General features: G+C 42.9%; 1 protein-coding gene across 2 annotated transcripts; it reads left to right on the top strand.

Annotated features, from left to right (window-relative positions):
- The first annotated feature begins 1,272 nt into the window (after positions 1-1,272).
- Positions 1,273-10,942, top strand: SERPINB12 (serpin family B member 12). Of its 2 annotated transcripts, none has more exons than XM_039838453.1 (7): positions 1,273-1,440; positions 2,753-2,827; positions 3,651-3,791; positions 5,136-5,253; positions 8,288-8,430; positions 9,412-9,579; positions 10,538-10,942. In XM_039838453.1, exons 1-7 carry the CDS (start codon positions 1,273-1,275, stop codon positions 10,940-10,942), a joined length of 1,218 nt encoding a protein of 405 aa, XP_039694387.1. The 2 variants fall into 2 exon arrangements, with proteins under 2 accessions (XP_039694387.1, XP_039694384.1); XM_039838450.1 differs by having other exon boundaries at positions 2,753-2,887.
- Positions 10,943-11,432: the final 490 nt, after the last annotated feature.

Genomic DNA, 11,432 nt, shown 5'->3' with positions numbered 1-11,432 from the left:
TCGTTAAAGTAGAGATGAGCAGGTCACATAGCACATAAAGCTACAGAAGGCAGACTTTCTGGAGGGATTGGAGGTTAAGTGATAAATCACTTGAGAAGTATTGCAGGCAAAAATATAATATTTTTATTGATATCAAAGTGAGATTTTTCCTTTTTTCTGAACAAAAATTGTCCATTAGCTCTGTATGACCTACGGTCTTTATTACCTATGGTTCTATGTTATCAAGAGAGGGTGTGAAACCTGATGAGTTCAAAACCCCTCAAATCTCTCAAGATCTATTATCTCTTGAACAATATCAATGACTGATCGAAGTGCCTCAAGTCCTGTGGATTTCACATGGAATGAGTCAAGAGGTGAGAATGTGAATGAAAGACTTGACCCATGACACATCCTCTGTCATAGAACATTGAGGGATGGGCATAGGCAAATGTCTTAAGTAGAACCAGGTATACAGCCTGTGGAGAAGAAGAAGGTAGGATGAAGTTTTCTTGGTTGCTAACGTGACCGTGTGGATGTGGCATGTTACTTTATTTGACCTTAAGAAAGGAAGTTCTACTAGGAAGTGGATAGAGTTGTGGCCTCCCCCGCCCTGCAATATGTTAAGTCCTAATCTCTGGTGACTGTGCGTATGACCTTGTATGGAAATAGGGTCTTTGCAGATGTAATCAAGTTAAGATGAAGTAAAGCTACTGGAGCAGGGAGGGCCCTAATCCAATGAATAGTGTCCTTAGAAGAAAATTGGAAATTTGGATACACAGACAGAATACCCAGGGTAGGTGACCATGTGAAGACAGAGGCAGACAGTAGAGTGAGTCCTCTGCAAACCAGAGAATGCCAAGGACTGCTGGCAATCATCAGAAGCTGGGAGAAAAGCGTGAAACAGACTTTCTCCGAGAGCCTCCAGAATGAGCTAATGCTGCCAACACCTTGATTTTGGACTTCTGGCCTCCAGAATGGAGGGAGAATAAATTTCTGTGGTTCGATCCACCTGTTTTGCAGTAATCTGTTACGGCAGCCCTAGCAAACTAATTCCTGCCACTAAATGGAAATAGATCTCTATCTGTATCAATATCAATGTCGAAAAAAATCAATATCAACATCAATATCTATACACCAGGATGATGGTGACCTTATTTTCCAGTTTTTAATAACATACTGAATAATCGTATGTGATTATTTCCTGGGTATTTAAAATGAGAACTGTTTACTTATTTTCCTCCGATCATCATTGTTTCTCTCTGTTTTTGGTTTCAGGATATCATCAGATTCAGGATGGATTCCCTCATTGCAGCAAACACCAAATTTTGCTTCGATCTTTTCCAAGAGATCAGCAAAAATGACGGTCATAAAAACATCTTCTTCTGTCCTCTGAGCCTCTCAGCTGCCCTTGGCATGGTCCGTCTGGGGGCCAGAAGTGACAGTGCACATCAGATCGACCAGGTGTGGATCCAGCCATTCTGAGTCCACTCTCAAAGTCAGACCCCGATCAGACCTAACCCTGCTCTAGCAAGCCGAAACTGCTCATTGCACCCCAGGCTTGCTCGGAGCCTTCATTTATATCCTCACTTTGCTTTCTCTTCAATCTCACTATTCTTCAAGGCTCTGTTGATCATCTCCTCTGTGATGCCTCTCCAAATTCACCAGTCCGACAGCTTTTCTCATTCATCTTCTCTGTCTCTGTCTGCATGTCTGTTGCTCTTTCTCTCTCGCCTCGCATCAAATTTGTCAGAAAAGCCTATTGGAAATAGATCCAGAACCCAGGTGTTTCCCACCACCTCCCTGAAGTCTGATCTGCTACCTCCCTCCTATCCTGGGCATAACTTCCTCAAGAGCGTTCATGCTTCCGCTGGCAGTGTTCTCCACGCAGCTGCCAGAAAGAGCTTCTCAGAACTGAAGTCAGATCTTGCTTCTCATCTGCTCAAAACCTGGACTTTCCATTTCACTAATGATAGAAACCTGAGTCCTTATAATGGCCCATGAAGGTCTGGGGATCCGGATTCCAGGTAATCTGGTGACTCCATCTCTCACCCTCCTCCATCCTCACTCGCTCCAGACACACTGACCTCCTGGCTTCTTTGAGGAAGTGTGTCCACTTCTGCCTTAGGGCCCTTGCTGCATTCCTTTGCCTGATGGCTCTTCCTCCAGATGACTGATCTCTAACTTACTTTCTCCTTCAGGACATCGATCAGAGTTTACCTACCTGATCTCTCAGTCTAATGCTGCATACGAGTCCCCAAAGATTCCCCGGATCCTACTTTTCTCCCACATAGCATTTCCCATCTAACACACTGCATACAGTAATCACTTACTACGTGCATTACTTTTTGTATGCCTCCCCTACTAGAATATAATCTCCTAGAAAGCAGGAATCTGTCCTAGAACAGTGCTTGGTTTGTAGTAGCCACCCAACACCAGTCTGTAGAATGAATGAATGAAAGCGACAAGAACAACTCCCCCAATGAACTCAGGCTCCTAAGGCTGGTCTTACATGTGCCTGAATATAGCACAGGGGTTATGTACGAACACGGATGTTGTCCCTGATAGAAAGGAGTGAATTCTGGGATTAAGGTGGACTGTGTTCAGGGTCATTCTACTTTATTCATTTACCTTGATTTGGTATGTCAAAGGAAACAGCCACTTTCCTCTACACTGTTGCTGATTGTTTTGTTTGACTATGTAATCATCGTCATTGTAAAATTTCGACTTCTTGCTGTTCATATTGTCTGAAAGACCCCATATCATCATCATGCAGGTACTACACTTCAATGAATTTTCTCGGGATCAAAGCGAAAAACCTGATCCCTGTCTGAAAAACAAACAACAAGAAGTGCTGGCCGACAGCTCTGTAAAAGGGCAGAAGAAAACGACTGAGCGTCTGACTCCGCAGGTGGGACGCCATGAACTCCTGCCCTTCTTCTTTACAGACTGTGCCTTCTGGCTGTCCTGTATCTGGCGATGGTTGTTTATCCCCGAACATTAGGTCCTGGCTGTCACTGACAGCAACGGGCAGCAGCGGTAACCCCAGGGGACCCACACTTCCTCTCTGAATGTGTCTTATATATTGTTGGCTATAAGCTCACTTCCTAAAGGGTAGGATCTAGTATCTTCTGCTCGTAATAAAGAAACTTAGCCCAAAGCTCCATTACTCACCTACTCGTGCAGGCCATAGGTGCCCAGGACGGAGCATGGTTGAAGGGCGGTAAGCGGGGAGAGATCAGCTGTGGGATTCTTACTCGCTCTGTCCACTTTTGCCTGCTTTATTTCCTACTGCAATCTGTACTGACACACCCAACTTTTATTGAGTGTCTCATACTGGGAGTAGGAAATGTATTCTCCATGGTATAAAGCCCCTACTTTAGAAATTTTAAGAGGAGCATGGAGAGATGATCTCTTTCTTCCATCTGTAGAATACAGAGAAAAAGGAGGCACACAACGCACAGAAATGTAGTGTGTGCTGCAGAGTCCCCAGCTGCATTTTTCCGGGATGACCTTCTGCCAGTGTGAGAGCTATGATTTCCCACTGGGATGACCTCATTCTTCTCTTCTTTTCAGCTTGCTCCCCCGCACGGTAACGAAGTGAAATGACAGCTTTTGCTTTGGTGGCATTTTAACTCCTCTGAGACCACATTTTTTTCCCCTTCTTTTGTTAGGAGGGGTCTTCGAATGATAAGAGCGAACTTCTCAGTTGCTACTTCGGGCAGCTTCTCTCCAAATTAGATCGGATCAAAGCTGATTACACCATGAGTATTGCTAACAGGCTTTATGGAGAGCAGGAATTTCCAATCTGTCCGGTGAGTAAGGCACAGATGATGCTTCAAGCTATCTCATATATCATACTGTTTAAAATTCAACGAGGAGCTGGATTACTCACCTGCTATCTAGAACACTGTGCACTGGTGGGATGTCCAGGACCCACCTTCTTTCCCACACCTTCTCTTGTCCTCCTCCCAGTTTTCAACTTGAATAGTTTACAAGGCTTCTTGTGAGTGGGCTTGAGTGGGTGGAAAGAGGGACAAGTGACTAAGAGCCTTAGGAGCACGTGTGGAGCTGGTAATGGCGTTCTCTCTTGTGGTGTCTTTCTCAGTCACGGTTCCTGGTAGATGCCCTTGGTAGCTCCTCTTCCTGTTGCCCCCACCCCATCCTTGCCCTCCAAGACACTTCTTCTCTAAAATCACCTTTGGTTCCCCAGTCAGCCCCCCACCCCAAGAAACTGTACTCACTTAAGACTTAAGTGGAGGGGTGTAGTAGAAGGAGATTGCATTTGGAACAAAAAGGCACATGTCTTGTCTCTGACTACACTGCTTTGTACCTCAAGGTGAGATTGATCTGAATCTGGGCTTCAGTGTGCTCTGTCACCACTAGAAGGAGCCACATACATGACAGTAAACAGGAGGAGTGAGACCAGTGACAAGTGTGAGATACACATGGATAAGGGCTGGCCTAGTAAGGAGAGGGAATAGCCTACTTTGACCAAAATAAGTAGTTCTCGTACGACAGAAATGTGATTTTATATGCTTAAAAAAAAAAAAGAACTAGCTTTGTCGAGATACATATTCATGTATCACACAATTCACCTATTAAAATGTACAGGTCAATGGTTTTGGTTATTAGAGTATTAATTTTTTTAAAAATTGTAAAATATCCGTAACATAAAAAATGTCCACTTTATACAACTTAGTGGCATCAATTACATTCACAATGTTGTGGAATCATCACACTATCTATTTCTAAAAAATTTTCATCACCTCAGACAGAAATTCTGTAACCATTAAGCAGGATTTTAATTCTTAAAAAAAAGAAGCATTTTACAGCTAAATCACTCAAGGTACTTGATATTTATCTTGCGATGTTACCACAAATGGAATGTCCAAATAAGAGGATGTCCGGTAGGAAAGCCTTGTGCCGTTGTAACTGTAGACTACTCTGTAAATAAACATTCTATACCCTAAGCTGTCACTGCGATGACCAAATGCCTCTGGCTGATTAAGACTGGGGGCAGGTGGACACAGACACGTACCCACTTTGAGTGACTAGGTGCATCTTTCGCATTACGCTTCTCATGACGGCTGCATGCCTAACTCTCAGCATAGTTACATGATCTTATTGCATTATTTCTACTTATTCTAATTTAACAGGAATACATAGATGGCGTGGTTCAGTTCTACCACACGACGATTGAAAGTGTTGATTTCCGGAAAGACATTGAAAAGTCCAGACAAGAAATTAACTTCTGGGTTGAATCTCAATCCCAAGGTAAGCAGAACCAAACACGTTGTAGCTGGTATTCTTTTCCATTTAAAAGAAAACGAGTCAGCCCAGCTTTTCAGATTGCTAGTCTGTCAGGGGCCAGATGCTCACCTGTGTGGACTGGGTCTGGAGCTGCTTCTGTGCGTGTCTCACAATTAACATGCTTAGATATTACAGTAATAACAAGGCTCCTTTGCTCCATCATAAAGGTGAATTGCCATTCAGCCAAGCACAATGCCCGTGGGATGCTAACTACTTTCATTTCTTTTAAAGGATCAATAAAAAGGTTGGGAAGAGAATCGAGCTGTTCAGAGGGACAAGGAAATAAACAAAACCCTTATTCTTATTAACTTCTCACTAGCTATCTAGGAGTTTCTGAGTAAGGGGATTTAGAGATAGTGAAGAGTGGTGAAAATTTGAGTTCAACATAAATGGAATATTTTTTTTAATATGAAACTTTCCTTCCAGCTCCATCCAGCTCCCAGCAAAATGGAAATCTCCAAAGGGACTGTACGAGCACAGGGCTCTGAAAGTGGCCATCCCTCCTGTCACATTAAACACAGTCAGCTGCCTTGCCTTGCTCGCTGGCAGCCCAGTTCGTCCAACACACTGGCCTGGCCACCAAATCCTCAGCCACGACCTCTCTGAGCATTGATCTTCATCTACCCTCTACTCTTTATTGTCCTCCTTCTAATCTTTTCTTCGGTGTAACCTAGTTATGTGGCTGTTCCAGATAACATACATCATGCTACTTTAGAATAGTGTCAGTCTTTGTGAAATGCTTATCCCTTGGCCCCGTGCTTAAAGTGGTGTAGGACAGGGTTCTTCATTGCTGTGATGCTTGCGTTAAAAACAAGACAGGAACTGTGTGAAACGGGACCCTGACTGCAGCTAAACTGGTCAAGTGGCCTTTGTGTTGATGACTTCTCTGGGTCTCAGTAGTCACGTCTGTAAAATAACGGAGTAGGAGACAGAAGATGTTTCACCGCCACAAAATTCCATAATTTTCTGAAACTATTCTATTTAGTTAATGGAACCCACAATCTCATGTTCTAAACAGTTATTCCATTTCTTGTTTCGGTATTTCTAATACTTCTAATGCTTTCATTATAGTTTCGTGTTTTCCTTTGAGAGCATTGATCACTATCATTTTTTGAAATGCACCAGTGTTTTCAGCACTAAATGTTCATTTGCCTGTAGAATCAAAATCATCTTCCCTCTAAAATATTCACTGACATTGGATATTAGAAATATTTGGGACCCTATTTCTTGGACTTACTACATCTAGTATACAACAAAAATAATTTAAAATAAAAATATTCTTTAATTGAGCTGTAGGAAGTTTCAAATCTACAATAGCTGTCTTAGTGTTTTATATTTACTTATAATTAGTATGTAAATTCACATCGCCTTAATAAGAACCTACCCAAGCATAAAAGTTTTCAGTACTGCTTTACAAGTTGAATTGAGAACAAGGAGAAGCTAGAGAAGGTTTAAGACAGGGAGTGTATCTTTTAAAAGACATCTCTGATTGGAGGATGGAGAACAGATTAGAAGTGGACAGGAGTGGATGCAGGTGCAGATGGTAGAGCGAGAGCATCATTGTGGAAGACTAAGATGTGTGAAGACTAAGAGAGGTGCTGGTGGCTTGGACCAGGTGGTGTTTGTGGAGATGGTGAGAAGTGCATGGATTTGAGAGATATCGAGACATAGATCAGAGGATTTTACCAATCACTTGGACAGATGATGGATTGTTTAGTGAGAGTCAGAGAATCTTCCAAGATGACCCATAACACTTTAACTTAAAATCTTAATTCTTCAGAATGCAAAGCAGAGTCTATGAGCCCAAATAAAGAAATCGTTTTTCTGACACTCCATTCATGCCTCCTTATAATGATGCCAGATATTTTAATGTAATTTTCAAACAAAGCTTTTCCTGCATGGGGATATGCTCTATCTCCTCTCTGTCTCCTGTTCCCCTCATTGTCTTAGGGCTGGGGCACCCCTGCCTGGCCTTTCCTCAGGGGAAGTGCCCCAACTCCAAAATTAATTCTCCTTACTCCCTCCACATACCACAAAACTTCCCCTTTCTTCGAGGTTCCACTCAGTTGCCAAGAGGAAAGCCTGTTCACTAAAAAAATGCATAGTAAGGTATGATTATCTGGTTTCTCCTTAGTTAGTTAACTCTCCCAGAGTATTTTAAGTGTGGATGATGTCAACATAATCTGTTGTTATGGGATTTGAATGGAAATCTTCTCGAAGTGGGAAGGTCTTCTCATCTCATTCAAGTTGTGGTATTGGTGATTTGGTATTTGGTATTTGCACACTGAAAATAAGCTATTGCCTGAGAGCATGGGCTTTTCCAGCCTGCCTTAGGCCTGTTATCGTGGAAGGAGCCCCAGAGCTGAGCCACGGGTGGGGAGGTCCCAGGACTGATCTTGGCCAGCTTCCCTGCCTTTCGGCTATGTGGCCTCACCTCTCACGGGCTGTCTTTTATTCTTCTATGAAGAAAGGATAACAATACCTACTTTTCATGCATGATGTGGGATGGAATGAGAGGGGGCATGTAAAAGTGCCTATAAAATAGGTTTTATGTCATTGCCTCGTACATTTATATGCATTTTTACTTATATGTAAACATATACACTCTGCTGTGATGAATGCATAAGACAGGAAGTTTACATAACAGTTCTTTTTCTCAAGGACATTATAATATCATCAGGTGGCAGGATCTATACTTTGAAGGATAAATCAGAGCATAAGATGTCTGATGACACAGCGATGTAGAGAATGAAAGGAAATTCGTCAGTCACAGCGCCTTGACGTGGATGGTGCACCCCTTGCCTCCACTTCCACCCCACCCAGAACTCTGAGTGCTTTAATTTTCTTGGGTTGGTTTTTGAATGAGACACTCTCCAACGAGACCCTCTCTATTCTTGGGGAGGTTAAGCTGCGTTAAAAAAAATCTGTCTACATAAATACTTTTGATATGATTCATATTCAAGATATTCCCTGGAATCTTTTTTTTTCTTTTTTAAAGGTAAAATCAAGGAGCTCTTCAGCAAGGACGCCATTCGCAATGGGACCGTGCTGGTGCTGGTGAATGCTGTTTACTTCAAGGCCAAATGGGAGAAATATTTCGAACGTGAAAACACAGTTGATGCACCTTTCTCTCTAAATGAGGTACTGTATTAGAGCTCATGGTTTTCTCGATTTTCCACTCACGGTTTCCACTAAGAATGATTTACAGTGTGTATATGTAAATCTAAAACTTAGGTCCCTGGGTTACAGCATACATTGATAATCAGAACACTTTGTTGTTAGCAAAAATCAGTATCTGAAGTTTATCAGGCATTTTTGTGCTAGGCACTGCACTGAGCATTTTCCATTTATTATTTCATTTGTTCCCCAAAATAGCATTATGAAAATGGGTGTTTGTTATTATTCCCATTTAGGAGTTGAGGGGGAAAATATGCAAAGTTTAAGTTACTTAGCTGAATTCATGGGTTAGAATTCACACTTGTGAGTGTTTGCCTCAAAAACCCGTGTTCTAAGCCACCAGGCTGTAAAATAAGAAGAAAGGGAAGAGTCAGACCCCAGCTGACAATTGTTAGTCGTGCCTCTCAAGCGATTCCCGTCCTCCTCTCTAGATGAATGGCCTCCCTGCGTGCTGTGGGAGTGTGTCGTGAGGCTTAAGGTACCCGGGCCCGTACCCCTTCCTCTGCTGCGAGCCTGTGGTACAGATGTTGTTCTTCATATGTGGATGATTATCATTTAGCCAAGGCTCCCACTGGCCCTGTGGTGGTGCCATTCGGTCCAGTGAGACAAATGTCACGTGAGGCCGAGGGACTGGGGTGGACGAGGCGTGGAAGATAGAGAAGTGCAGGGCCTGTTTCCTCTGGCTAGATTGTGAGTAGATGCCTGGATAGATAGTTTACTGACAGATAGTCTTGGGAGCTGAAAAACCCGTTAAAACTACAGAGGAGACAGTGTCGGCAAGGTAAAGGCCAACTGATCAGTGGCAGAGGACTCTTAGGTTGGGTCACTGGTGAGGCTCAGAACTTCTGAAGATCTTGCTCATCTAAACAGACTCCTGTTTTCAGGGATGTTGGGGACCATGTGAGTTTTTGAGCATCCTGTGACTTTCTACCTCGTTCACTACAGAATGAAAAGAAGACCGTGAAGATGATGAATCAAAAGGGTCTGTTTAGAATTGGCTTCATAGAGGAGCTGAAGGCACAGATCCTTGAAATGCCATACACCCGAGGGAAGCTCAGCCTGTTTGTCCTGCTGCCATCTTGCTCTGCCGATAACTTGAAGGGCCTGGAGGAGGTAAGTCTCCATTTTCCTATCTCTAAAAAGTGTTTCATTATAAATCTCTGGAGAGCAGCACAATCTACCATCGACCATCCTGAGGCAGGATTGCCTGAGCTGTCAGAGACGCCAAAGAATATATGACTCCGAAGTCGATGAGCTATTTATTTCTCATTTATTTAGAAAATAGCAAATGCCAAATATGTGGGCTAAGACTTTCCTATCTAATCTCATTGCTCTTTGCAATCATATTTTTCCAGGCCCAGGAATCTAAATGGTGAGTAACTTGAGAATTGCTACAAATGAAATAGCATTTCCTTTTCCATGAATATCTTGACCGCTGGCCACTTACTCAGACTATTTTGCTTTGCCCGTTAAGGACCCTTTAGCTGAATCCTGCTTTGGATTGCCTGTGTCTTGACAGCAGTGGTGAGGCCGATACTGGAATAGATTGCTTGTGAGGTGGGAATTAATAAAGGTCTAGAAAGCTCAGATAGAAAGAGCGGGAGAGAGAAAGTGAGAGACAAGCACTGGTATAGTAATTATGATAATAGCCATTATTCATAATTTATTCTGTGCCCAGATTATGTTAAGTACTTCAAATACATTATTTAGTTTAATCCTTGCAAAGGCCTAATGGTATTATCGCTTTTCGATAGAAGAGATTGAACTTCAACATATTAAGGCTTGGTCAAGCTCACCCAACATACCCAGTCGAGCTTTCGCTAGACTAGATGACACTCGTATGTCAGAACCCGAAGAACCCTGAAGCTCAGATCGTCCTGTACCCTCTAAAGAGGAAATAAAGAGATCTGCCTGGAGGAATTATAAATGAAATCAGAGTATTTTGAGGCCCAGGGAAAGAACGCGAAGACTGCTTCCGACTGTTGAAATAGACTTGGGCCCTGTAAAGTGTTTGGGGCATTCTTTGCGAGCTCATTACCTGACCTTAAACATTATTTTCTTCCTCTTGTAGCTTGAAAGGAATATCACCTATGAAAAAATAATGGCCTGGAGCAGCTCAGAAAATATGTCAGAAGAAAGAGTAGCCATCTCCTTCCCCCAGTTCACCCTGGAAGACAGCTACAATCTCAATTCTATTCTACAAGACATGGGCATCACAGATATCTTCGATGAAAAGAAGGCCGATCTTACTGGAATCTCTCCAAATCCCAATTTGTACCTGTCAAAAGTTGTCCATAAAACCTACGTGGAGGTAGATGAAAATGGCACCCAGGCCGCCGGAGCCAGTGGGGCTGTCGGCACCACATTGTCTGCACCATCTTGGGTGACATTTAATGTCGATCACCCATTTCTCTTTTTCATCAGACACAACAAAACCAAAACCATTCTCTTCTATGGCAGGGTCTGCTCTCCTTGAGAAGAGCACACTGTCTAATCCCTGGGAGCTGGAAGAAAATGGCAGTGCCATCTTCCCCGGGTGTAGCTTGAAAGGAAACACGGGCATTTGTGTTTTTGCTAATATCTGAAGCCGACCAAATTCCATCACAGCTCCCTTCCTCCAGCCATTGGCCTGCACTTGTCCTGCTCTTCCCTTACTCCGTAGCTGACTTTCATTTAAGTCCATTACTGCTGAAGGGCTCTTGTTTCCTCCCTAATCCTTCATCACCCCAAGCTCTCAAGCATATAAATTCACCCTCTGTGAGCTGAAGGTCAACGTAATTGAGAATGCTGGTGACTTTAAGTTCTCTACCTCCTTATGAGGGACTTCTGAAAGTTTGAATCGTTAGACCATTTCTGAGAGATGGCAAACTCAGAACCTACTTTCACATGAGTGACAAGAGAAAATGTTGACAAGAAATGTGTTTTGGAAACTCAGATCTGTTTTATAGCAGTTCAAATTGTGGTGC

Source organism: Pteropus medius, unplaced genomic scaffold, assembly GCF_902729225.1.
Source record: "Pteropus medius unplaced genomic scaffold, Ma_sr-lr_union100, whole genome shotgun sequence".
Lineage (NCBI taxonomy): Eukaryota > Metazoa > Chordata > Mammalia > Chiroptera > Pteropodidae > Pteropus > Pteropus medius.
The sequence above is the reverse complement of the archived record's forward strand: the minus strand, read 5'-3'. Positions and strand labels throughout refer to the sequence as shown.

Coding starts and splice junctions, on each gene's coding strand:
- SERPINB12 (XM_039838450.1), top strand. CDS start 1,273: ATGGATTCCCTCATTGCAGCAAACACCAAATTTTGCTTCGATCTTTTC. Junction 5,254..8,287: donor GGTTGAATCTCAATCCCAAG/GTAAGCAGAACC, acceptor TCTTTTTTAAAG/GTAAAATCAAGGAGCTCTTC. Junction 8,431..9,411: donor CACCTTTCTCTCTAAATGAG/GTACTGTATTAG, acceptor CGTTCACTACAG/AATGAAAAGAAGACCGTGAA.